This window comes from Manis javanica, chromosome 4 (genome assembly GCF_040802235.1).
Source record: "Manis javanica isolate MJ-LG chromosome 4, MJ_LKY, whole genome shotgun sequence".
In the NCBI taxonomy this organism is placed as follows: domain Eukaryota; kingdom Metazoa; phylum Chordata; class Mammalia; order Pholidota; family Manidae; genus Manis; species Manis javanica.
Window position 1 is genome coordinate 44,104,043 of NC_133159.1, and position 27,612 is coordinate 44,131,654.

Below are 27,612 nucleotides of genomic sequence, written 5' to 3' on the forward strand. Positions count from 1 at the left end.
AGAGAGCATTTTCTGCTTGTTGCACCCTGATGAAAAACTCTGGGAAAGACTCTGATTGGCCCAACCTGGGTTATATGTCAGAATTTGTGGTGGGATATTATAATTGGCAGCCCTCCACCACCACTCAGAGAGGGGAAGGAGCAATTAATGGCCCAGGAAGAAGAGGTGCGCTATTCCCAGCAGAAAGGGGTGCTGGGTAGATAAAACAATAGATCTTCACCACAAGGGTTTTTTAATTTCTTTTACTTTGTGGATGACAAATAAAACTAACAGAAGAGCTATCGCTTAATGAAACCATTTACATGCCAAAATAGTACATGTCCCACCACAGAGCTATTGACTGGTTTGGAAACATGAACATGAAAAACACATTCAGATTTTGTAAGTGTTCAGTTTACAGAGCAACATACGTGATAGAAGAGAAAGTAATCTAAACCCCAAATAGTTAAAAAGCCATTTATTTGTACTCTTTAGCTTGCCTGCCATTCAAGGGAGCCTGGAGAGACCTTGGGAGAGTTATGCAACCTCTCTGAGCCTCAATTTCCTTATCTGTAAAATGGAGACAATGTGGATATGTAACTACTGGGCTTGTGAGGATTAAATGAAGTAAGGCATACGAAAAATGTGCTGCATTGCATGGCCCATGGCAAGTTCTCAGTAAATAGTTTTGATGATGAGAATGCTGGTGATGATTTTCTTTGACCTCCCTGGGGGAACACTCCCTGCTAGTCATATCGTTCTTCTGTGGCCAGCTGGTGCTTTTCCATGGCTCCGCAGGAGTTTATGCTCCCTGCTGCCTTGCCAGGAACCACCCTGTCCTCCCCTCCTCCTCAGGTCAAGATTAGACAGACTGTATTCCACCCAGACCTGGGAGGTAGGAAAGGTGCTCCAGGGAAGTATAACAGGGTGAGCAGAGGCAAGCAGTGGAAAGTGGGGGCAGCCTGGAGTGGCTGTCTGTGGGGAGGAGCAGCAGCAGGAAGAGGAGCTGGCTGTGAGGGAGCCCCCGAACTCCATCAGCAAGGCTTGCCGATGACTTTGGCCCCACAGAGACAGAACTGGAGCTGGGAGGGTTTCTCGCTGGAAGTGTGCCCACAGTGCTGGGGATCTGTTTCCATCTGCTCATTTTACTGCTGAGTTGTAAAGTGCTAAATGTCATTATCCTCCCCTTCCTTAAACAAGAAAAAAAGTTAGCAGCCTGAGAAAAGGAGATATTTCACTTCATTTGGCATCCAGCCACCATCATCCACACAGGATGCTCTCTTGGGGCCTGATTAGGGCTGGGGAGAAGCCCTGTTCTGTCCACTTCCAGCTGCTAGGACCTGCTCTCTGCAGGCTCCAGGCTGGGTGCTGGCAGTTGGAGGCCATGTCAGAGCTCCGCCTGGCTGCTGGTGCTAGCCAGCCCCCTGGAACAACTCAAACCCCACAATAGGGCAAGAACAGAAGGGAATGGGGGCCAAGGGAAGTGACTTGTTCAATGTCGCTCCGCTTATTAAGGTCTCTTCTGTGTGGCCCCAGGAGGTGAACTTGAATCAGGAGATATAAATAATAGAAGATTTCAGCTCAATAGAAGGACATGCTCAGAAGACTCAGTCCTGTTGAAAATGGATTGGTTCCTTGAAGAGACAGTGAGTTGTGTGTCTGTCAGAGCGTTGCAAGTGATTTACACACTCTTTTCAGAACACTACTGTTGAGAGGAGTTTTGGTATAGATGGAGAGCTGGAAGAGATGAGTAAGGTTCTTTCCAACACTGAAATTCTAGAAACCTATAGCCAAAAAATCTCACCCATTTCCATGATCTTTAACATGTCTTGTTCACATCATCTACACAGGAGTTCCTAGCTGCCTGATGTTGGCTGCTAGACCCACAGGAAGGAGTGGGCAGGCAGCATAAGGTGTGATTCATCTTCATTATTTCAATTATGGGGTCATTAAGGTTTTTGCTCTGCCGTGCTCCCCTAAGGAACTCCTGCTTTAGTTGCCTGACAGACAGTTGTCTGCCCAGCTCCCTGGGGAACAAGGACATTCCATAGCCCTCGAAACTATAATTAGATAAAGATTGCCCACCCACTAGCCTCCTCCTGCCAGCCAGAGCTACAGTTTTAGGGTACTTCCAGGCCTGGCCTTCGCAGTGGCTTGCTGAACAGGTATGGCCAAGGGGCCATGCCCCAAGCCCCAGGGGCAGCCACCCTCTCCTCCCCACTGGGCTGGGGGAAGGCCACTAACACAAGATGAGTATGGTGCATAGGGCTGGAGTAACCGGCTCTGCTAGCTGAAATCTTCGATAGCTTCCCACTGGTCTTCTAGAGTCCCCACTGAGGCCCACAGGCCCTAGATAACCTGCTTTGTATGGTTGTGGACTGTGAGCTCCCTGGAGGTAAGGGCGGGGTCTATTTTGTTCTCCACTGCAGCCCCAGACTTGGTGCTAGGGGCCACCACTTAGCTAGTGCCCTGTATCTGAGTGAATGAATGGAAAGCCCGTGATCCTCCTGGATTTGACGGAAGTAAACCTGGAAGAGGAGGCAGCCCTGAAAAGGCAGGGAGCACTGGCCCATGACCCTGGAGGTGGGGTTCAGATGTGTGACTGTCATCCGTCCATTGCCTGGCCTTAGTCAAGTCCTGCTCTTTTACCTCAGTTTCCCAATCTGGGCCTCAGTTTCTCAACTGCAGAACTGGCCTAAGGCTGGAGCAGAAATGGAAAGCAAGTGCATGCTTTTTGGCTGAGCTCTAGGCCTTAAAGGTCCTTGGGCTGCAGACCTGGCCCCCATCTCAGCCCTTGTGGACCTGGTGATGGAGTCACCCATTTGAAACTGAGGTAGCCCTGTCACTGATGTGAGTTTTTGCAGTTCAACAACCAAAACTTATGTGTCAAGCTCAATGCAGGGCCATGGGTCTGAATCAGAAATGGTTCCTACTGTAAAGTGTCGAGTGGGTGCAACAGACATGTTGGCGTAGTTATGACCCAAGGAGAAGGGAATCAATATAACACAGAGGGACACAGTGCCCTGAGAGCAATCTGTGTGTAAAAGGGTTAATTAATGAAAGCTGGAAGGATTTGGCAAGACTTCTTGGAGGAGGCACCTTTGAGCTGAGCACTTGGGATAGAAATTATAGGAAAAAAGCCAGCAGAGGCTGTACAAAGGCACAGGAGTAAGGTAGTTTAGGAGCACTTTGGGGAGGGAACAGGGTAGAGTGACAGGCTGTGTTGGCGATCACAGGCCCAACTCTGGTCCACAGATGACACATCCCCCTGGAAGTGCTGTGTTCCACGGGGCAGTAAGGTAGGTTTGTTTCAAATCCTGGATCTTCCCATCCTTACCCATGACCTTGTTCTGTGTCTCAGCATCCTTGTCTGTAAAATAAGGATAAGGATGCCTGCTTTTCAGGGTTTGTGAGGAATCTGATGAATTTACATGAATGAAGTCCCTTGCAAGTAGGCAGCAGTCCCAGAAATGGGGTTTCCTTTGTCTTTTTTGGCTTTTGGCCAGTTGCAGATACCTCCTGAGAGATGCTCTAGTGGATGGCTGCTAGTCATTTATAAAATTAGTATAAATGAGATTATCAGAAAGGAAGTTTATTAAAAAGGTCTGACAGGAAGAGGAGGCAACAGAGGGAGAAATGCATGACTTTGGGGACAGGAAAAGCAAGGGAAACAGACAAACTTCACTGACTTCCTGATTTGGCCAGCCAACTGCTTTGAAGTTACTTTGCTTGTTTGAAGAAGGAGAAGAAAGAGATGGGTTCCCGTCCCAGAGAAGGTTCCAGATCACAGGTGTAGTGGAGAAAGGATGGAGGGAGAAGTAGACAGGGCTGTGTGTGCCACCTACTGTTGAGCCTTCTGCAGGACTCTGCTGCAGTGGAGGTGAGAGGAAGGAAGGAGGGGGAGAAGGTCACCACCCAAAGTGGTGAGCCATGATGGGCCATGAGGTAGAATTCAGGGGCCTTAGGGTGGCCTCGCATCCAGGTTTCACGGATCCCTGAAACACCATTAGTGTCAGAGCATCATCTCAATGGTTATCAGACTGCCCCATGTGACAGGTGACACAAAAACCCTTAACACATAAACACTGAAGGCTTTAGTGTTGATCAGTTTATTAGTATTTTTCCAAACCTGAAAAACACTGATAGTCTGAGGCACACTGGTAGGGAGGTTAGGCAGCGTGACTTGGGGAAAGCCATGTCCCTTCTAGGGCTCTCAGTCTCCCCATCCGCAAGAGAGCATTGGAGTGCATGTTCTCTAAGGACCGCACCTCTCAGTCCGCTCTCCAGCTGTCACTGGAGATGTGAAAAGCAAGGCAGGGGGACTGGCCTATCCCTAGCATCAAGTCTAGAGAACAGTAAAGAGTGTAACTCTTTAAATAAAGGGAAAAAAATGCAAAATGTATCACAAACCATTGTGCAGGTCTTGCCATTGCAGCTTTGTACAACTAGTGTTCCTGGAGTCTGGCAAAAACTTAATTTGTAATTTTAGGTTAAATCAGGTCTTGTAGGTAGGGCCACAAGAATCCAGCTTGGCCATTCTAAGATTTGCTGGCAATCAGAGCCTAAGTCTTTGATAATAAAAGTCCGCATCTAATATTCTTGACTCTGATTCCAAGTGTGTAAAGTTCTAAGATTTTCTTCACTCTCTTGTAAAAAGTTCAAGATTGGGTGCACATGGCACTTCCTGATTGGGGGTGGGGGGCCTAGGATCCCCCAAGAACAGGGAAGTCAAACTAAGTTTCTAGTTTGGGCTTTATTGCAGTGGGCGCTTGGGGGCCTTTCAGACCAAGCTGACCAAGGATGAGGACTGCTGGAAGCCCACTACACAGGTAATAAAGAGCCTGAAGCAGCCAGGTGTGTAACACCGCCCTGCCCTTTACCTGCTCACCGCGCAGCTTTGCCTTCTGCTCTAGCCAAGGCTTTGGGGGCTGCAGGACCTGACACCCACTCCAGTTAACTTAAGGAGCCATTATTATAAGGATATAGCATTGTTCAGGGATTGGGCACAGACACTAGAAAGCCGCCAAAAAGGAGGCAATTATCTTCTGGATCTCTTAAGATACTCGCAGCCACCTAATTATTTTGCATATATTGCACAGTTCTGTCCTTCAGTTGGCAGTTTCCCAGCGGCTCTCACGTCTACTCCCAGTCTCCCTTGCTTTTCTTAATCAGGTCCTTCTGCCTTCGTGGACGCGTCAAATTGCTCTAGTGCCTCAACGTCTCCCTTCCAATTCACCAGAGAATCTGACCGGCACGACCCAAGCGCCGGCCTACGGCAGGGCGGGACAGTCTAGCGCCCAGACGGGGGCCAATCAGCTGTAGGCGGGGCCTCAGGCCGGGCCTCGACAGGACTGGGCCTCGCGGTCCCTCAGAAGGAGAACGCACGGCGGCCGCGCGGCGTGCTCGCACCCTCGCCCTCGCGCTCCATGGTCTCGAAGAGCAGGCGCACTAGTGCCGGCCGGCCCTGGGTCACCAAGGCCCGGGCCAGCCCCAGCACCTCGCCGGTGTTGCAGCGCCACACGCGTTGCAGCTCCTGGCGCAGGCGCGCCGCTGGGTACTTGCGTTGGGCGCGGCGCAGCCACGCGTCCACCTCGCGGCCCAACTCGCCGTCGCTCAGCTGCGCCTGGCTCCACTGCGCCAGCAGCGCCTCGAGCAGGCAGCCGAAGCCCTCGGTGTGGCTGGAGCCCGCGTCGTCCAGCTCCACCGCGCGCTTGAAGCAGGCCGCCGCGTTGGCCTCCTCGCCCTTGATGCGCAGGCACTTGCCGCGCAGCAGCTGCAGCTCGGGCAGCGTGGCGCCCAGCTCCGACTCGCCGGCCTTGGCCAGGAAGACCAGCGCCTGGTTCAGCGCCGCCTCGTCCACCGCCAGCAGCTCCTGCACCGCGTCCACGCCCATGTAGTAGTAGACCTGGGGTGGGGGCGCGGGGTGAGTCTTTATCCCCACCGTCGCTGCTCCCTGCTCACCCCTTCTCACATTTGCTTTTTTAAAAATGCCATCCATCATCTATTCCTACCCTCCCTCCTTCAACAATTATTCATCGCAGAATTTGTCTCTGTTCCCTGGGAAAGGAGGGACAGGACTCCCATTCCAGTTACAGCGCCCTCCCCCGCCCCCTTGGCCATATAACCTTGATCGAGGCAATCCTGGGGCCTCAGTTTTCTCACAGCAGAATTACTATGTCATCTCTTGGTAATTTCCCTACGCAGAGAAGGCAATTCTGGATAAAGAATAATAGTCCACACTTTCTGAGTGATTAGAAAGAGCAAGGCCTTGTTCTAAATGCTGTACACGCAGTAGCTCATACATGCCTCACTACGCCCTGGGCGGTATAGTTACTGTTACCGGGCAGTAAGAGGCCCCATACTCCTCGCCATGTCTTGTGCCCAGGCCTGCTCTGGCAGACAGTAAATAGGTTTTTAGTAAGCCATTGGCTACCCAAGCCAAGAAGCTGCCTTACCTGGCCAATGTCCAGGTAGGTCTTGAGGCCTGGGCACACCTTGACCACTTCCTCTAGGTCAGCCTTGGCACAGGCCAGGTGGCTCCTGTCAGGCATGCCCCCGAGCCCCATCTTGGCTCGTTCCAGGTCGTGAAGGTAGGCTCTGATGTGGATCTGCCCACAGAGAGTCAGTTTAGGAAAGATGCTCCGAGAAAGGGCCCCCACCTTCCTTTCTGCCCTAGACAATGCCAACCTTTTTCTCAGTAGCAACTCAGGGTGGTTCCGTAGTGCAGTAGAAAGCTCTGTGCCAACGTGGGATAGCCACTACCCTTTCTGGGCCTAAGCATCAATTTGTAAGCATCAAATTACAAATGATTCCTGAACCTTTGCTTTCATTCCCTCTTCCTCTTCTTTTCCCACACTTGGAGCCTTTAGAAACTAAAGGTCAGGAGGGGTGGGGAGGAGTGAAGGAAGAAGTAAGGAAAAGGGGAGCATTGTTACTGTATGTGTTAATGCTTTAGAGCCAACTAGGTATGTTCCAGTTCTAAGATAGCATCATGTGGTGCTGGAAGGGAGAGCTCTGGCTTGGAGAGAGTTAGACTTGGCTGAATTCCAGCTCTTGCCCCTTATTAGTGTGCTGGGGGAAGTTGTTCAACCTCTGTGAGCCTTATTTTACATATCTGAAAAATTAATACACTAATATCTTCCTTGAAGAGGTACCGTGACAATTGTAAGAACATATTCTAGCCAGGACAGAGCATATAGTAGGTGCTCTGTTCATTCACTCATATTCATCAAGAGCCTGCTTTGTGCCAGGTACTGTTCCAGGCACCAGGGATACAGTAGAGAGCAAATGACAAAATCCCTTGCCCTCGTGGAGCTTTTATTTAGTATGGGACAGAGAGACAATAAACATGGTATATAAGCAAATAGTATGTTAAAGGTGATAAATGCTAATAAGAAGAAAGAGTAAACCAAGAAAAATGGACATAAAATTTGGCAAGATATATTTTCACTAAGATGGTGCTAGAAGCTGAGGAAAGAAGACATGTGGGTAATTGGGAGATAAGCCTTCTTGGCAGAGACCCCAAGAACAGCAAGGGGGTCAGTGTGGCTGGGAGAGAGGGAGCTGAGTGAGGGGTGGGCAACGGAGGTAATGGGCCAGGTAGGGCCTTATAGGTCATAGCACAGACTGGGGCCTTTACACAGATAATGAGTGCCCTTCCCTTCTGTTCCTCCTCCTCCTCTCCTGCCCCCATCCTGGTGCCAGTCTGGGCATCTGAGTAGTAATGTGACCCTTGGAGCTCAGGGTAAGATGCAGGCTGGCCATAGGGTGAGGAGAGTAAAGTTTGGATTCCCACTAACAGAAGGCAGGACCTTGGGGAAGGTCCTTTGCAGAGCTCTGGTGCCTCTTTTGTAGAATGACACACATCTGGCCTCTCTCACGGGACTCTTGTGGAGGTTAAGTCAGACACTGAACATGAAAATGTTAGTGAAATACAGAGTGTTACAGAAATGTTTTATTTACTATTATGATTAATATCATTAGTATCGATAATAACCACATCAGCTACAATGAATGAATTTCCTGCCCAATAACTGCTGGCAAATTATTATGGCTTTGAGACCAAGCCCAGGGGAGTGAAAGGTAGTGGAGAAGACAGGCATGGGACAGGCATAGGAGCCTGGAGCAAGGTTAACTGGGACTTCCAGGTCCCCGTCCCCAAGCAGATGGGGTCTGTGGGCAGATGTGGGACCAGTGGGGGAAGCCAGAGGGGAGAGCTCTCGGCTACATTTGCGCTTTGCAGAGCTAAATGACCATGTAGTGGACTGTCTCAAGAGACAGTGTATCAGTTAAAAATACACCTAATAATAGCAATCAATCACTTACAAGCTCTTACTATATATGTGCTCAGAGACTGAGTTTTATATGTGGAATTACCTTCTCATAACTCTATAAGGTAGATAAAGATCATCTCCAGTGTACAGATGAGGAAACTGAGGCTCAAAGTTTGGGCAAGACAATTTTGTCTATGGTTCCACAGCATGTAAGTGATGCTCTGGGACTTAGCTGTGTTCAGAGTCAGAGCTCTGATCTGCTCCATAGACTACCTCTAGTAGACCCTACTGCCCTTTAAAGCACCTCCCATGCTCCAGGCACAATGCTTTAGCTGCTATTTCACTTAGTCTTCTAATAACCTTTTAAGACAGGTGTTATTCTCCACGTCTTACATTTTTGGCAACAGAGGTTTGGAGGGGAAGTGGCTTGACTCCATTCACAGGTGGTAAGTGGAGAGGCCAGACTTCAATCCAGGCCAGTCTGACTATACTCAGTGCTAATCAAGAAGAGGCTGGAAGTCCAGGTCATTGTAGAAGGTCATCGGCTGCAGTGGGTTGGGGGCACCTTCATTCCTTCACTCAACAGTCTTACAGAACACAGACAGTGTGCCACAGTGACTCCCAGCTTTTTTCCACCATGAAGGCTCCGAGACGTTTGGGCTCTGGCAGTAGGCCCTGGGCCCTGGCCCTTATTACCTGATTCCGATGGCAGGACCAGGTGGAGCTGCAGGTTGACTAACCTTGGCCCTTGTGCAGTACGCCTGCCGGTTGAGCTCTGGATCTCGTAGGACATCCAGGGCCATGTTGCAAGTTCCAATGGCCATATCCTGTTTTCCTAGGAAGTGGAAGATTTTGGCCAGGCGATTCAGGATGGGGGGTTGGTCCTTGGCAATCTCGATGGCCTAGGTCAGAGAAGGGTAAGAGCAAACTCTTTATCTGTCTGGTTGTTTGCCAGAACTGGCTGAATAGTGCCTGACCTGTAGAAACCCCGTCCCTGGATACAGCCATGTCACTGCAATGTTTTTATTCCCTATATTCACCTGCCAGTAACTTCAGTCATATCATGGGTACAACTCAGCAGCACTCAACTCACAAGAGCCTGGTTCAGTGCCATGCTCTTCACCATGTTCTTATGTCCAGTGACTCCCTCCAGGCCCCAGGCAAACCCCTCTTGCTCAGACACATCCAGTGTGCGTTCCCCTGTTTTCCCAGGGCAGGTGGGAGGAGGGGCTAGAATCAGCCTCCACCTTCCCCATGCCTCCCCAGGGCAGTGTTTCTATCTGGGCCGCAGCATTCACCCCCTGTATTGTTACTTACTGTTGCCTGTCCTGTTTCTTGCTGCCTCTGAGATAGTGAACTCTTGCAGGGCAGGGGCCCCGTCTGTTCACCTCTGTGCCACAGCAGAGTCGGCTCTCAAGGCAGGCGAAGGCAGTGTTTATTAAATTGGACAGGAACCAGTGTACATGCTCTGCTCTGTTCTAAGATCTCTCATCAAGAAAGTGCTCATTCATCTACCCACCAGCAAACGTGAAGGATGTGCCCCCTGCAGGGCACTGTGTTGAATGCACAGGTAAATGACCACCATGGGTCTGTGGTCTCCTGGGAAGACTTCAAAGCTGAGTGAAGTGGGGCCACTGTCACATAGATGAGGTGCCAAGGACAAAGCTTGAACTGCGTTTACAGTTTACAGTAAACAGTTTTATCTACTACTTCCTTTGAGTAGCTCAATAACACTGAAGGCGGATCACAAAATTAATAGATAAGGAGGCTCAGAGGTGGAAATGATTTGCCTTAGGTCACTTGGCTTGTTGGCAGAGTTGGCATGAGACCCCAGCTAAGCCCATCTTCTTTCCACTATGTCACTGGGGATGGGGATGGAGGGTCAACAAGAACCAAGGCCTGAAGGGGAACAGTCTGAGGGTGTGTCAGGGAAAAGGTGAATTGCTTAGAGCACAAGACTGGAGAAATGGGCTGGGGCCAGACTGGACATGGAAGGTCTGATTCTTAGACAAAGAGGAATCATGCAAGGAAAACTTGTTTGGAATGAAGACAGGAAGGAGAGAAAGGCCTGGAATAAGGGCATTTCCTGAGTGGGCTACATGACAGGGGATCAGGGAGTAACACACCCGAGAAGGAGCAGGTTTTAGGGAAGGAAGCTGGGCAACAGGCTCTGGCCTATTTTGGAGACTGGGTGTGGCTGGGGCATGTACCTTGCCAAAGCAGTCCAGGGGGTCGGTCCCCGAGTACCCGCAGTCGTGGACGCCCATGGGGGTGGTGGAGAAGGTATCCTTCCTCTCCAGCAGCATTCCAAGGTAGCACCAGGCCAGAGCTGGGGGTGAAGAGTGGGAGACGGGTCTCTAGGAAGCAGTGGGGTGGGGTGTGGTGGGGAGCCTTGAGGAGGGGAGGTGTCAGCCCCCAGGAGGACAAAGGGATGCTCAGTGGCATAAAGACACCAATGGACCCCCAGGGCCCGAGAGATACAGGGGATGGGGGGATACATATGTCAGTGCCCAGTCTGTGTTTCATGTGTCCCTAGAGGCCTCACTGGAGAGCTCTCTTCTGACTCCAGTTCTTCTGTAGCTCTGTGGCTCTGATCAGTGTTTTAGCCACGTGCCCTGTGAAAAATGACTCCTCTCCAAATAAGCCTTGATTCCCATGACCATGAAGTGGGGATAAGGGGCTGAAATCGGGAAAAACTGTCTCTGACACTCTAGGTCATGAGATACACACCTGCCAACATACAGATGTAGTGCTTTGCAGCTGGGCCATTTACCTATGCAAGGTGTGTGAGCAGCTTGAGATGAACAAACAAGTACACAGGACAGAGGGTTAGGGAGAGAGGCAAACATGGTCCAAGACTAGGAGGTAGAGCTAGAGGTGAGGATGCCGACAGATGGGTACAGGGAGAGCCAGGCAGAGGCTGCTCTCCCACCATCCCTGCACCCTTACCTCGGTGGTGCAGGTCCGAGGACTTGACGACCTGCCGGAGCAGGGCCAGCGTGCGGTTGAAGGCAGGCAGCCTCTTCTGTTCCTCGCTGCCCAGCTCCAGCAAGATACCATCCAGCCTATGGCCCAGAAGAGGATGGGGTCGGTCAGCATCGCCTCCCAGGTGCCCTAGTGTGCTGTGAGGCCTCCCCAGGCCAAGGGCAGGAAGGGAAACTTGGGGAGCCCTTGTCATGGAAATGGCTCAGCCACCTCTCCCCTGGGTCCCAGACCACACCTCTCCTTCTCTCCCTCCCCATCATCCCACCCCCTGCTCCCCAGCCTGACCTGATGAAGAGCGTTGCCATGGTGAAGTACCAGCCCCTTTTCTCCTCCTTTGGGATCTAGGAAAGCAGAGAACAGCCCACACTGCTGTTATTGAGATACTCAGGCCATTGTTCATGGATTCCCATACCTTCTTGGAACCTCAAGAAGCAGCAAATACAACCTTGATCACCCTGCCACTGGCTGGCTGGGTGACCTTGGGCAAGTCACTTTACTTCTCTGATCACAGGATTTGATGAGTTAAACTGTGTGAACGCCCCAAGTAAGGTGCCCATCACAGAGCAAGTGTGGAATACATTTCCTCCCTTCCCATCTTGTTTTCCAAGCTGAATTCCCCTCCCCTGGGCTCCCCCACCTGTCCCCTGGGTCCTCCCACCCCAGGTCCCACACACCAGTGGTCACCTTCTCTCTCCCCCACTGTCCGCCTGCTTCTCCTCTTTGGTGCCATCCCTCAGCCTCCACGGAGGAAAGCCCCTTTGGGCATGTTGGGTGAGTCCAGCTGAAGGCTGGGACCCCTGAGCTTCTCTCCCATTGTTATTCTTACCAACCTTGCCATGCATTTAGATTGACTTGGGCACCAGATAAAATATTTATGCTGTTATTTATGGGAGTAGCTCCTCCTGCCTCGGGAAGGAATTTTAATGAAAACCAATAAAACCCCCAGTGCATATCAGCAGCTCTGCTTCAGCCTCCAGCCCCTCCCTCCCTCTGCATTCATCTCCTGTTCTGGATTTCTAGGCTACATTCTGCATTCACCACCCCCCACCCACTGTAGCCTCCTCAGCTCAGGACCCTCACCATCCTTCCACTCCCACTCCCAGCAGCCAGGGTGAATGCATTCAGTCCAGCCAGGATTTCTGGGCATCTATGATGTGAGGCTTGGTGTCAGGTGCAATGGGAATGTAGGACTGAATGGGATTTGCACCTGGTCCTAAATGGGCTCACAGTCTGGCTAGGGAAGCAGACCCAGGCATAAATAACAGGACTTGACTGAGTGTCTGCCATGTGCCAGGATCCTGACATCCATCATCTCAATCTCACAATAACCTACAAGGTAGATGTCATCACCATTTTACAGAGGAACATGTTGAAGCTCAGAGAGGTAAAGTGACTTGCCCAAGGTCACACAGCATGCAAGTGTCAGAGCTGGGATTTGAACCCCCTTTGTTAGGCTCCAAAGTCCATGCTTCTCTCACCACACAGGGTGCCAATAACTACAGTAAGAGGTGAAGTTTAATCAAGGCCATGAGAATGATGCAGACAAATGCCATAGGATGGAGATGCCACTCCCAGCCAGAAGACTCAGGTCTCAGAGAGGATGGTCTGTAAAGTGGGTCTTGAATAGTCATGGTATTTCAGAGTGTAGGTTGGAGGGCAGTGAGAGCATTCCAGAGGAAGGACTCACCATGGAGATGTGTGGGCATGATTGGTGAGCATGGAGCCGGGTGTGTGTGAATGGGGTATAGGAGTTGCTAACACTGGCAAGTTATGTTGTGGTTGCTTATGGAAAGGCTGTGGATGAACTTGAAGAGAGGATGAGAAAATGGAGGACCTGTGATTCAGATCCTATGGAATGATGTGACTGCCCATCAGGCAGGGTCTTGAGCCAGAGCCCAAGCCATATCACCCAGAGGAGGCCCCACTGGTCACATGTCCTAGCCACTCTTCACCAAGTGTCTTCTCTTTGTGGCCCAGCAGGGCAATGGGGACAGGAGAGGTGAGACAGCTTCTACCTTTAGTATCTCCCAATCTGGTGGGAAAGCCAGACCAAAGACACAATTAGAGCAGAAGCAACACCTGGGATATAAAAAGAAGTTTCCTACATGATGCAGGAGTACCCCCAAAACTTCCGGAGGAGGACTTACTGGAGTACAGTTCTCAAGAAAAAGTGGGAACCACCCAGGTGGATACCGTGAGAAAGGCATTCGATGGAGGGGACATCATGCCAAAGCTCACTTGAGCTTGGTGTGCTGCAGGCTGCATGCAGCCCCAAATGACTGGACCACCTGTGGTAAGGTGGTAAGGATGGGGGGTGAATGAGCAGGGGCACATCAGGTGGGGCCCCTGAGTGCGAGGCTCAGGACCTGACGCTCATCTGTGGGGCAATGAGGAGCCATAGAAGGGCTTAGCTGGGGAGTGCCAAGGTCCAATGAGTTTTTAGTCATGTCACCTTGGAGTGTAATCCTATTACTGAGGTGGGAGTATATGTATGGGCTTTAGCTGGGAACAGGGCTGTCAGAGAGAAGCTGCTCTACATACATAGGAAGTAGGACTCAGATTCATGGAACAACTACTATAGGCCAAGCTGGCCAAAAACCTGGACATAATTAGTGTCGGTGCCTGACCATGTGAAGGACCGAAGGCATGTGTGCCTCAGGCTCCCTGGCTGCCTGTAGGTATGATCTCATGACTTCTGATTTGATACCAACTTTGAGGCTGGCCAAACTGGGTTATGATGGGGAGAAACACAACCTGCTTCCGCTTTCAGACTTCTGATGAGGAGGTGTGGCCATAGCAGGAGCAGGTATAGTGCTGCAAAGAGCAGAAGCTTGGGTGGCCAATAGGCCTGGCCATATGAGGTGGGTGTCCTGGGGTGGGTGAGTTACCCTGCAGAGGCTGTGTCCTTATCTGCAAAGGGGAATAATAATATAGGCCTTGCAGGCATTGTGAGCACTGTGCCTGGCTGCCCTTTCTCCTGGCCTAGGTTAGAGCTGAGTGGGGTTAGGGTGCCCAGGAGGCCACTCTTTCCACTGTGACCTATTAAGTTCCCTTGGGGCAATGAAGTCTCAGGCCCAGGAGTCCAGAGGCATCCTGCTTCACCCTATGTACTCCTAGGGCCTCAGATCCTTGTGGTCCCAGGCACCCTTCTTGTCTCCACAGGTCCCAGGTGTTGGAGAGGAATGTGGTATGCTCAGGGCTCTCACTGGTTCCTAGCCATTGTCACTTGGTATTCATGCTACAAGAATTTAAGTTATGTGCTCAAACCACAAGTCGTACCTGATGGAGCTGGGAACTAAAGTCATGCCTTCACAATGCTAGCTGCCAGCCTTGTGCACAGCACTCAGTTATGTCAACCAATTTCTGAGGACACTGAGACCATACAGGTGAAGCAGCTTACCCATGGTCATATCCTAATCAGTATCAGAGCTTAAAACCCAGTGGTTTCCCTACCACTCTGATACTCCTGAGAAATTCAAGAGCCTGGTTATGGTTTGCATTACATAAGCAAGCCTACCCCCTAGTGGCGCTATGCCTGAATTGCAGGGGTAACTCAGATTCTAAGAGTGAACACTTTTCTTCCCTTCAACTTGAAGGCAAGGATAGATTTACAGGAAAGTAGCTAGCTCTCTCTACGAAAAATCACAAATGTAGCCCCTCCTCAGATCGCACTTGAGAGTGACATGTGCAGGAGGGCTTATGGGGTTGCAGATACAGAATGAAGTTAATGGTGTAAACATCTAGTCTGAGGCTTTGCTATGCCTAAACTTTAATTCTCTCTCCCTGTGATGGAGCTGGTGGAAGCCGTTCAGTGTACTGTGCAATTCTGGCCCTAAAATGGGCTGTCTCTTTAAAAATCTTTCTGGTTTTGACTGAAGCAGTAGCTGAAGCTGTTACCAGGGGCAACCTGGCAAGCCACAGTGCGTTAAATTAAATTAAACAGGCCTCTGACTGCACCCTCCCCTCCTGGAGAAGGGAGGGGCTGTTCCACCTCTCTCCTGGAGAATACAATTGCTGTGAAACCTCTTAGGGCTGCGAAGAATTCACTTCTAGAGTTGATGGCTCCCAGAGGCAAGATGTTTGGAGGCAGCCTGGGAGGGGCTAAAGGACTTATGCCAGAAGGAGAGTGTTTACTGGGGGCCTGCTGGGCATGCGCTCTGGGTCCTCATCACAATCCCAGGGTTCCCCAGTCTGCAGGAGGAGGCTGGCCAGTGTGTGAGTCAGTTTAGGCTTCAAGTTGGAGGGGTCTCTGTTAAGGCTCCTGCTCCATAGCTGATCTGTGGGAGGGGCCTAGGCAAGGCCAGCACTGACCCTCATGTGAAATCCTGAGACCTGGGTACTGAGTGAGGTACAGACCTCAGGCAAGGGGCTCTCAGATATTTCCCAGCTCCTCGGAAGCCCTATTTCTTCATTTTAAAAAATTGGGAAACCAAGGCTCAAAGAGGTGGAGATGTGCCTACTTAAGCTGGTATGTCGGGCCAGGTCTCTCCTACTTCAAGTTCATGTTCTTCCCAAAATATTTAGCTGCAAGTGTTTATATGGTGCATTTGCAAAGTGCACTCACAGATTCCATATGCCTCTCAGAACATCCAGTATGGAATGTAAAGTGTGTTATCATTACCCTCTTAATACAGAATGGGAACTAAGAGGAGATAATGTCCTCCAAGCCACACGGCCAACAGGAAAGCCTGAACTGAACATGGAAATGGTGCCTTTTTTTTGCTACCCATATTTTATTGAGTACTTGCTAAACACCAGGCACATAGTTTACATATGTTAACCATTCAACCCTCTCCAGGCTTACCTAAGAGGTAGGGACTATGATTAATCCAAGTTGACAGAAGAGGCAGCATTGGCCCAAAGTAGCACAGCTATGAGGGAGCAAAGCTGGGAACTCAGAAGCTGAGCCCAAATCCTGCACCTAACTACTCTAGCCTAGTGATTCTCAAAGTGTGGTCCCCTGGCCAGCAGCTGAAGCATCACCTGGAAATGTGGTAGAAATGCAGATTCTTGGCTCACTGAATCAGAAAGTCTGGGGTGGGCCCCAGCAACCTGTGTTTTGCAGACCTCTTGGTGCACACTCAGGTTTGAGAAGCGCTGCACTTGATGCCCGCAGTGCCACACTTGGGAGCAGAGTAAAAATGGGGTGGCCCATCGATCTCTCTTTAAATGAGCAAAAGGATAAAAAATTGTGATCCTCAGGGAAGCCTGAAGATCCAAGTTCCTACAGCTGGATGGTTAAATGACAAAAGTGGGTGATCTGGCAGAACGGGCCTAGTAGAATCTTGAATAAGTCATTACAGAGATGTTTGCATTAACTTGGTACAAGGATGGATCTTGACCTTTCCATTTACTTCAATAAGTGTCCCCCAAGGAAGGAATGTTGAGGCACTTGGCCATTTTTTTTTTTTGAGAGGGCATCTCTCATATTTATTGATCAAATGGTTGTTAACAACAATAAAATTCAGTATAGGGGGGTCAATGCTTAATGTACAATCATTAATCCATCTCAAGCCTAATTCTCGTCAGTCTCCAATCTTCTGAAGCATAACGAACAAGTTCTTACATGGTGAACGAATTCTTACATAGTGAATAAATTCTTACATGGTGAACAGCACAAGGGCATTCATCACAGAAACATTCGGTTTTGATCACGCATTATGAACTATAAACAATCAGGTCAAATATGAATATTCGTTTGATTTTTATACTTGATTTATATGTTGATCCCACATTTCTCCCTTTATTATTATTATTTTTTTTATTTTTAATAAAATGCTGAAGTGGTAGATAGATGCAAGATAAGGTAGAAAACATAGTTTAGTGCTGTAAGAGGGCAAATGTAGATGATCAGGTGTGTGCCTATGGACTAAGTATTAATCCAAGCTAGACAAGGGCAGCAAAACATCCACGGATGCAGAAGATTTCTCTCAAAGCAGGGGGGATGAGGTTCTGAGCCTCACCTCTGTTGATCCCCAATTTCTCACCTGATGGCCCCCCTGCGACTGGAGGCACTTGGCCATTTTAAAGGATTTCAATAGAAGATCTTTTAATATACCAATGATTTACAAACCTATAAGGCGTCTGAATAGGCTGTACCGAGACCTTGCTGGTTCTTAAGGACTGACTGTCTTGCAATTTGAACTCTACCCAATGATGTTGTGCTCTACATTTCCATCAGTTCCTGGGAGTTGACTAATTCTCTTTCAGGAGAGGGGGAATGAGAAAGAGAAAGAGCACGAACATTTCTGGAGCATCAGCTATTTACTGGGCACTGAATCCTCACAGCAGCCTGAGAAAGTGTAATACATCCTTCTCCTTTATGGCTGAGGAAACAGAAGCTAATAAAAAGCCACCGCCCAGACCCAGAGCCAGGGTGGCAGTGCTAGCATTCAAGTTCAGATCTGCTTCCCTCCAACGCCCGTGTTCTTTCCACTTCATCACACTGACCCTGTGAAGGCTGATGTTGCAGAAACCAAAGTCACAAGGTGGCAGCCCTCAGGAATGTGTTCTTCCTGCACAACTGGAATGTCCTCTGTGATGACACAGAGCAGCCTCCCCCTGACACACCTGGGCCAGCCCTGCTCCTGGGCGCGCATGCACCAGAAAGGCAAGGGCAAGGGTTTCTCCTCCCCCACCTGGCTGCTGCCTCAGCAGGTGTGGGGAGTAGATGGAGGGATGGAATTGGAACCACACTCCTGCCTCTGCCTCTCTCAGGGATCCTGGAAAGGCAGCTCTCCCAGCATGGGCCTCAGCTTCTGCATCTATAAGCAGGGGCTGGTTGTGCTTGGCCTGCCCATGTCACAAGCATGCTGGTGGGGGTGGTCAGCATAACCGGGCAGAAGGGATTTGAAGGATGGGTGCTATGCCATGGAATTAAGTCACCTACATATCCCTGTCTTGGGTTCCCTGGACAGTGCTCATGGATTTTAAGATTTGAGCAGATGGGCTACAGCTCCCTGTTGTCCCCTTTCTGGTCCTAGGTCTGTCATGCAGGCACAGGCCCCATGGGTCATTTTTGCTTTGCATGGTTCACAGCCTTGCAGGATTGTGTTGAGCTACCTCTCTTCTCCACTGTTCCTAGAGAAAAGGGACCCTGTCTGGTTCTGGGTCTAAATCCAACTCTCGCAGCTGTAGAGGCTGTGTGGGTGTCTTGCCCTCTGTAGCAGTAACAGTGATGCCTGAACCTTCCCTGCTTCTCCCTTGGGCCTGTTCTGTGTGCACCCTTTACTTTATATTTTCTGCTGAAAAGGAGGTAGTTGGGCCAGATGATGCTAAAGGCAGCTTGACTGTGGGCGTCTTCTATCAATGAGGAGGGGAGACCCAGTTCCCAACCCTGCCAGGTTCGGAGGGAGAGAAGCCAGCAGCAAACTCAGAAGGCACTATTATGCAAGTGTGAGTGGCACCAGGGCCATCAGGAGGAAACCTAGGAAACCTGTCCTAGAACCAGAACCTCGGAAAGCTGTCCCTCAACCTGGGCTTCATGCCCAAGAGATCTGAGTTCACCTTCTGCCAGCCACTATGGCTGTGTGCCCTCAGCCAGTCAGTACACCTCTCTGAGCCTCAGTTTGCCTACCTGCAGAATGGGGTTAATACCAGTTCTGATTTCCCAGCATTTCTGTGAAGATCAAATGAGCCAGTCTATGAAAAGCACATGAGTGCCAAGTATGTAGCTCATCATCAAGTGTTATCCGTCTCCTTTTCTCACTGAACCAATTCAGACTGCTCACATTTGTGGTGTGTGTATATTTGCGAGCACTATAGAAAGAGAAACCCAGCCTGTGTTTCAAAAGTAGATCAACTCTTAGTCCTCAAAATGCTGTCTTCCCAGTCCCCAAGCTGTGGTTTCCCACCTCCGTATGTATCTTCATGCATTTTCTTGAGCCAGGAGGTTCATTCCTTCCCCAGCTTCTCTGCTTCTCAATGTCCTTCCTGTCCCTAAAATCACCTAGGCCACCATGTTAGTCTAGTTCCCCCATTTGAGAGAGGAGGAAACGGCTTCCCAGGGAGAGGAGGTGACTTGCCCACTGTCCCACAGTGAGTCGGGGCAGGAACCCAAATCCTGGCCCTTGGCTCTTCAGGGGTCTTGCCCGTGTCGTCATTGTTTTCCCAAGGCTGGTTCTGAGCTCAGATGAGAGAGAGTGCAGAAGTGCAGAAAGGGTGGGAGGAGGCAGAGGGGAGGGGAGGGCTCGCTCAGGAGAGTCCTCTTATTCCCAGCCGGCCCATCAGGGCATGAGGAAGAGAGGCCCGCATCCACTGACGGTGCTCGCCAGGCCTGGGACCTCCCTTTGACCACAGTTCTACCTCCCACAACCCTGTCAGGCTGGTACCACTGTCCTCATTTCAGAGGGAGACCCAGACCCTCGGAGGGCTTAGCAGTTGGCCAGGTTGCACGGGCATGGCCAGTAGTACAGGGGTCCTTCCCACACTGACACTCTGACTGCAGTCACACCAGGGCACCTGCCCTGCACAGCACCTGAGTTGCCAGGGTCTTGGGCAGCTCTGGTGCTGGACAGGAAAGGGGGGAATCAGAAAGGAAGAGAGAAAGAGAGGGGCCATGTGGGAGGCAGAGGGGCTGTCAGGAGGGCAGTTCCTTGAGGAGTGTCCAAGTCTCCGATCTGGCCTCTGTGTGTGTATGCGGGCCAAGGCCCCTGGGCTTGCTGACTGGCCAACCCCTCTGGTCCTTCCTGCCAGGTCCCCACCCCACTGGGGGTGGCGACTGATTGGAATGTCCATACCTCTGTTTGCTAAGCTGTCTGCCTGGCCTACCAGTACTGCCTCCCTCCCTGCCTGCCCCAGCCGTTGGGTGAAATCTGGACAGCTCCACAGTGCCCTGAGTCTCCTTGGGCAAAGCACTTCTCTCCCTGAATCTGTTACATCCACCGTGTGATGGGGAATCACAACACCCAGCTGGCAGTGTCTGTGAGGCTGGAATAAACATCACGTGCACTAATGAACGTAAAGTTCCAAACTCCATGTCTGGCACACAGGCTGGGAGCAGCGGCACCCACTAGGGTGCTGGTCCTCGTTATCACGAGAGCCTGCCCTGGGCTGTGAGCAGCAGTGAAGGACCTGCATGTGTGCATGTGTGTGAGTGTACCTGTGTGTATGCAAGTGTGTGTTAAGCCACCTGTGTTTTAGGAAAAGGAGAAGAAAATCAAAGAACTGAGTTAGCTTGGGACAGGGATATCATTTTTTAGAGAAAGAGGTTTAAGTTACTTTATTTTTTAAAAATGATAGGAATTTAAGGCTTAAAATCCAGTTATTCAACTAAATTAAACAACAGTTACAAACTCCTCTTTGGTGTCTAGCCTTGTGCTAGACGCTGTATAGCAGGGGTGCTAGAAAGATGCTCAAGACAGAGGGCTCACTCCCTAGGAGGCAAGACAGAAATCACTTGGAGAGAAGCCAAAGGCTGGGAATGGTTCTGTTTAAACCAAAGCTAAGTACTGTATAGGGGCAAGGGGGTGGGCAGGGAGAAGGGCTGGGTCCCCTGAACTGGTCACTGCCTGGAGCCTTTCATGTTCCTTCACTTAATCCTCACAGCAACCCTGTGAGACAGATGTTAGAATCCCATTTTGCAGATGAGGAAACTGAGTCTCAGAGAAGTGAAGTGACTTACCTGTAACCCCCCCAGGGAAGGGCAGAATTTCAGCCCCATTTGTCTAACTTCAAAGCATATGCTCATAATACCCACTCAACTTTGAGATTTGCTACCAAGAATCTTTCTGTGACTGTGTGTGTGTGTGTTTGGTGGGTGGGGCAGAGTGGGGGTGGGTAGTGAGGAAAGAGGAATGACAGAGAAACGCAATCTGCCGCTTCACATTTTTGTAAGTTAAAGAAAAATGGGAGAGAATGAAGAGCTGAGAAAGGGAGTCACAAACACCCACTCACAGACACATGCACTGCTTATTTTTAGATTATGGGCTGAATTATTAGCTTTTATAATGTTTTTGCTTGTATTTTAGTTAACAGATGAGCAGTTGTTCACTGGTTCTTCAGCTGCTCTTTATCCTTTGAGCTACAGGGGCTCCTCCATGCCTGGGACAGTCGCAGCCCCATCAGGATGGAAAATTTCTTGGACCAAAAGCACAGGTGGGTCAGACCACCAGCTGCCCACCCCGGCTGTGCTCTTGCAGATGGCGACCCTCTTAACTGGGTGTCCTACAACTGTTGCTCCACTGTCCTACCTTCTCCTTCCCTGGCTCTGATTCTGACGTCACCTCTGTCCTCATCCTTCCAAATGCCCTGGATACATGGCAACCCACCTGCTCTCTCTTGACACTTCCTCTGCCCTACATCTCCAGGAGGCAGCCCGGGAGGGGTCATCTCTCCCCAGCTGCCAGCCATCTGTACTCCAGTTCTCCCACCTCCATTTCTCTAACCTCTCCAGAAGGAGCAAAGGCACTGAGATCAGATAGAGTAGAGTGGATTCAGCTGCCACTTACTAGCTCCGTGAACTTGGGCAAGTTAACTAACTTGGCTATGTCCTAGTTCCCATATCTGCAAAGTGAGATCAGAGGGTTCTTGTGAGGACTGTCTCAGACAAAGTTTGGAAGACATTTGTGAACATCAGGGTGTGAAGTTGCATGTTGTATGAGGGAAGGCTTCAAGGGGGAGGTGGCATTCAATCTGGGTTCTGATGGATGGAGTCTGCTTTCCAGGCAGAGAGAAAAGTATCTGCACAGGGAGATATGAAACAGCACAGCATGTTTGGAGAAGTATAAGTAATTTAGCACTGATGGGAAGTAAGTTTCGAGGGAAGTTAAGAGGAAATGCCATTAAGGAAGAGGGCGGGAGGGTGGGAGCCATATATCTGAGGTCATGTCAGGGTTTTTTCAGGGTCATCGTGTGCCCTCCGCATGAAGCTACTGGCTGCCCTCTTCCAAGCCTTGTCCCCTGGTCCAGCTCAGCTGTCACTAGAGCCCTCGTGCTCTGCAGGGACCACCCCGGGACCTTTGTGCACATCACGCCCTCCTGGGAGTGCTCTCACCTCATTCCTGCCAGTCCACTCCCTCCTCTCCCAGAACGCTCCCTCAGTCACTTGTGCTGAAAGGAAGCGCTCCTCTTCTGAAGCTCGGTCATTGCCACCCTATTCCCAGGACCTGGACTTGCCAGGTCACTGCTGACTCCAACATATGGTCCCGAGGTCCCCAAAGTACACTTCCATTGTTAGACTCTGGGGTTCTGTTTTTGCTTCAGGAAGTATGGTCACTGGTGTACAGCACCCAAATGATTGTCACAAGGCACTGGCTATATAGTGAATGCCAGTAACCTCAGCCAGTTGTAGGTGCATCTCTGACTTGTCCCTTTGGCTCCCATTCCCAGAAGAGGGGCTCAAACAAGACTAGTTATTGAAGGTATGTTGGCTCCTCCCCTTTGTTCTTAAAGACAAGGCTTGAACACAGTAGGTGTTCAATAAATGTCAAGGAGCTGGGCATATATCCATCAGACATGCCCAGAATGAGCCAACTGGGGGCACTTTTACCCGGTGATTCCATTGGATGATCACAGTAAACCTGAGGCAGAGCTCACTATTGTGTAACGATCATGAAGCAGACCCTGAGGCCAGAGAGGAAAAGTGACCTGTCTGAAGCCACACAGCAAGAGTATGAGAACTGAGTGCTCAAACCCAAGCCTCATGGCTCTGTCAAGAAACCATCGTCGTTATTCTGACGGCAGTTATTTCTTGAGTGCCTACTCCTCATCAAGTACAAGCTCTCCTAATCTTCAGATGATGAAATGGGGGGCTCCAAATCCCCAACTTCCTCCTGGGATTTGTAGGAGAAATAGCTGCTCTGTCCAGACCTGGGGAGCAGCAGCGGGCTAGGCCCAGGACACAGCACAGAGCCCAGCAGTCTCCTCCCGTCCGAGGCAATCAGCTCCCTGCCAGCAGGGCTGGGCTCTCCTCAGGGCAGTCACTCACAAGAAGGGCAGCCCCCAGCGTGGCTGGGCTGAAAGCATCAATGAGGGAGGAGTGGGCCTCTGTTCCAAACCTCTGCTTCCCTGTTCACCTCCCCCAGGAAGCCTTCCCTCAGTGAACCCCTTCCTTCCAGGAAGGGACTTTGGGGACCAGCCAGTACTCCCTCCCTGACTCCCTTTCACAGATGGGGAACCCAAGCCCAGACAGGAGAAGGCCCCACAGCAGCCTCCTTGCTCCTAGTCCAGAGCTCCTTGGGCCATGTTCTGTTGCCACAACTGTACTTGATACATAACACACAAAACATGCCTTCCACTGAGAGCAGCTGGCATTCAGGGCCCTGGGACTCAAGTCTTAACATAGGAGACCTGGGGTCCTGTTAGCCCCATGCAATGGCCACAGCTATACCCCACCTGGGGTGGGGAGGGGGCTCACCCAGCCCAGTGAAGGCAGAATCCATGATCCTGCTGTCTGTGCAGGCTGTATTCTAGGTGCTCTCTAAATGTCAGTTCTTGTCTCATGTTATAGTTGAGGAGGCCTAGGATGTAAGTAACACTATTATCCCCATTTTACAGAGGACAATGCTAAGTGATGCTTAGTGATGCTAAGGACCTAGTGGAGGTGAGAGAATAGGAGGGAGTTGGGAATTGTACCTGGACTATCTGGCCCAGTTTGCGGTCTTAACCTCTCCCCTGAACTGCTCTCCTTAACTCAAGTCTGTGCCCTCCACCTGCATTCTCTGGGGTCTTTACGCTACACACATTTCTTGTCTGAAGCCATAAGCTTTGGTGGAAAAGGCTCTGGGTGTGTGTGCAGAGGCTTTGTGAATAGAGCCCTGGGTGTGAAGCCTTATTATTATTGTTTACACATCTAAACCATTATCAAAAGTCTTCATTACTAGCTAGACCCTGCCTGTGCTGTGCCATCACAGAAAACTCATAGTACCTCTCCAAACTGTGGCTTCCTCTTCTGTAACAGGAGAATTATGCCTTCCACATCACTGTGCGTCATCCAAAGCAGGTAATCTTGAAGATGGTCCCCCAGCAATCCCCTTCTCCTGGTATGGTGCCCTTATGTAATCCCCTCCCTTTGGGTGTGGGCTAGACCTAGTGATCACTTCTAATGAATAGAATGTAGCAAAAGTGATGGGATGGTCACGTGGCAAGGACCTGAGTGAGGTAACTGGCCGACAGCCAGTGAGGAACTGAATATTGTTAAAAGCCCTGTGAGTGACCAGATTCTCCCCCTGCTGAGCAAGCCTGCAGATGAGACCACAGCCCAGAGGCACTCAGCTAAGCCATGCCTAGATTCCTGACCCAAAAAACCTGTGAGATAACAAATGCTTATTGCTTTAAGCTGCTAAGTTTTGAAGGGTATTTATTTGCAGCAATAGGTAACTAATATGCCTAGTATTTGTCTATTTAGTGCCAGGCCCTATGCTGTACATACATTTATTCAAGATACATTTTATTGAGTGCCACTGTGTGCCAAGCCCTGTGCCAGAAACAGGATTTACAGTGGTAAACCAGACAGATGTTGTCCTTGCTCTCAAAGATCACAAGGTTGAGTTAGGGAAACAGACTATAAATGGACAGCGTGACCAGTGCTAAGGGAGCTCAGGGGAGGCGCCTACTGCAGCCTGGAGAAGTCAGTGGAGGCTTCCTGGAAGAAGGAGTGCCTGAGACAAACCGAGACTGAGGAGCATTGTCCAGACAAAGATGGAAAGGAAGAGCACCTCAGAAAGAGGCCAAAAGACTGGCCAGGTGGGTTTAAGGAGACCTGGCCCATGGAAGGACAAGGGGAAGTAACCTGTGGCAAAAGCCTGGTTGGAAGGGGGAACATGGCAGAAGGAGGGCAAATAGGAAGATCACAGAGGGCCTCAAATGCCCACTGGAGACCCTTGGACTTATCTGCCAGGCATTGGGGAGTTGGGGGGCAGCGGTTGTCATAAGCAGCTGAGTGCCATGGCTAGCAAGACTGAGCAACATGACACTGGCAGCAGGGTGGAGGAGGAGGTAGAAGGCTAAGGCCGAGGGCAGGAACCCATGGCAGCTACACTGGTACAGGCAGGAAGTGATGGAGGCTGGGCTGGATGGGGGAGTGGATAGACCTCAGATACATGGGAAGGTGGAATGCACAGGATTTGGGGTCTGAGTGGATGGGGATGCTGAGGGGGAGAGAGGTAGTAAGAATGCTGCCTGTTTCTGTTGGAATGTCAAGCTGTGTCTTACTTAGGTGGGGATGCACAGGCACATGGACAGGTACTTGCAAGGAGGAGGATAAAGATGAGAGGGATGCATTCACCAGATTGATATTGCGGTGTTGCCAGAAGAGAAGAGAGGCAGGCTGCCGGCTAGGTAACGGGTGCACTCTGTAGCCCAGCAGAGAAAAGCCACAGGCCTGGTCTGGGGTGGGATGCTGGAGAGGAGAGTCAAACAGGAGCTGTATTCTGGAAGCCAAAGGGCTAGAGTTTGGGGAGATTCTGGGGTGCGCGAGCATCTCTGCAGACTTTAGGGGGCACGAACCCGGCCCTCCCAGCCTAGGGAAGGTTCACCTACCTGCTGCCCGTAGCCCAGAGCTTTGTCGTAGAGCGCGATGCCGGCCGCCAGTACCCGCTCGCGCTCCTCCGGGCTGGCGCAGCCCACGTCGAAGCCGTGCGCATAGCCCTGCTCCGCCAGGCAGCGCGCGGCGTGGAGCTGAGGGTCCCCAGCTGCCTCCTCGCCGTCCTCCGCCAAGCCCATGAGGCGGGCCAGCCGCCCGGCGCACGCCTCCTCCTCTCCCTCCTGTCCCAGCCGCCCGTACACATGCACCAGATTGGCCCAAGCGTTGAGGTTGCTCGGGTCCTCACGAGCCACCGCAAGGAAGTGCTCGCGGGCCTCGTCCAACTCTTCCAGGTAGAAGGCGAAGGTGCCCAGGAGATGGCGCACCGCGGGGCGCTGCGGGGCGGCCGCCAGCTCCAGCTCGTGCCGCAGGCCGTCCCGCTGCAGCTTCAGGTCCCTGGCGCGGAGCAAGGCCGGGGAGCGCGGCTCAAAGTTCAGCTGCAGCTCCAGGTGGAAGTGGCCCGGGAGATAGTCCAAGTCGTCGATGAGGACGTCTAAGTCCTCGGCCGCGGCCTCCGACTCTGCCATGGCTGCCCCGCTGCTCCCCGGGCCTCGCCCCTGCCCTGGAGGCCACAGAGGGCAGTGAAGGGGGCGCCCCTGAGTGGGTCCCGCGCGGGAGTAGAGGGTCAGCGCGCTTAGGACCGAGATGCAGCCGCCTTATGGTCTCAGGGTGTATTCCCCTCCTTCCCCCCCGTGGGTGTGTCGGAGCGCCGGCCCAGGGAGCGCCCTGTGGGTGTTTCCGCTTTCGCTGCTCGAGCTCTTAGACGTTGGCAACAACCAGGTGTGCCAGAAAAACAGGTGCATTGCCAAACACAGCGCACAAACCCCAGTACATGGCAAAGGGCGTGTTTTTACTCTCTCTGGTCAGCGGATGAGAAAACTGGGGCTCAGGAGGAAAATGACTTGCCCAGGTCACAGAGCAAGGCTGTGGCAACCAGGTCTAGAACCCCGCTGCTGAACCCCAGCCAGGCCCTTCCGGTGGGCTCTGCTCCACCCTCTGAGTGAGCTCACTGAGTAGGAGAGTCAGGACTGGCCCCTCCAGCTGTATGTAGAGGCAACCGGGCTCCTGCTGCTGTCCTATCCTCTCCACAGTTCCTCAGTGTTCTTCCTCTGCTGAGAGCCTGCTACTTCCCTCTGCTCTTCCTTTGCCCATTATTGATAAAGGTTCCCCACTTAGGATTTCTCTGTCTTGGAGCTGGCCATGTGGAAAGACTATGGAGTTCCCTGTGCTGGTTCTAATCCAGGTTCTGCATCCCCAGTAGTGTGTGACCTTGAGCAAATCACTTCATAACTTCACACACTTCATACTTTTCTCATCTATGATAGGAAGGTGACAGGGTAGATATCATGGGTAAACCTAGTAAGTGTCACTTGGGATAACTGTCAGCTCCCACTCCTCCACTGTAGTTCCCGTCCCTTCTGTAGTCTACCTGTGGTCCAGTTTTCACGTTCTTGCCAGTCTTCCCCCAGCCTCGCTCTACCAGGCTTGCCAGGCTCTGGGTAAACCTTCTAGAGGGCTGGGCTGTACTCCCTGCTGCAAGGCTGGGAGACCTCCAGTGCTTGGGCTTTGTACATAGTCTGAACTTCAAAGTCCCTTCTGCCCCTCATTCCATTTGGCTGTGCTCCTGACAGCAGATCTTGAAAAGTAGACCAGCATTTTTGAAAGAGGAAATAGAGCCAATTAGTAAACTTGGAAAAAAAAGAAAATTTGACTCCAGCAATAAAAAAGTAAATTAAAACTACAGTCTATGCTATTTTTCTCCTGTCATTTTACAATATAAAATTTAATAAATAAAAAAAGTATTACTATAAAGTGCTGGTGATGAAGAGTTGAAACTTGGGCTCCAACCTGCTT

At 51.0% G+C, this 27,612-nt stretch overlaps 1 protein-coding gene across 1 annotated transcript; it reads right to left on the bottom strand.

The window, feature by feature from the left end:
- Positions 1-4,072: 4,072 nt before the first annotated feature.
- Positions 4,073-26,488, bottom strand: TTC22 (tetratricopeptide repeat domain 22). Its single transcript, XM_017655250.3, has 7 exons — positions 25,716-26,488; positions 11,523-11,578; positions 11,202-11,317; positions 10,463-10,581; positions 8,993-9,154; positions 6,435-6,587; positions 4,073-5,884 (listed from the first exon to the last, which is right to left on the bottom strand). Exons 1-7 carry the CDS (start codon positions 26,283-26,285, stop codon positions 5,348-5,350), a joined length of 1,713 nt encoding a protein of 570 aa, XP_017510739.3. The 5' UTR covers positions 26,286-26,488; the 3' UTR covers positions 4,073-5,347.
- Between the last annotated feature and the right edge of the window lie 1,124 nt (positions 26,489-27,612).

What these genes read in the sequence shown, in the direction of transcription:
- TTC22 (XM_017655250.3), bottom strand. Translation starts at nt 26,285, where the DNA reads ATGGCAGAGTCGGAGGCCGCGGCCGAGGACTTAGACGTCCTCATCGAC. An exon ending in CTCTGGGCTACGGGCAGCAG is followed by an intron (nt 11,579 to 25,715) that starts GTAGGTGAACCT and finishes CTGCTTTCCTAG; the next exon opens with ATCCCAAAGGAGGAGAAAAG. An exon ending in CCCTGGACTGCTTTGGCAAG is followed by an intron (nt 9,155 to 10,462) that starts GTACATGCCCCA and finishes TCTCTGACCTAG; the next exon opens with GCCATCGAGATTGCCAAGGA.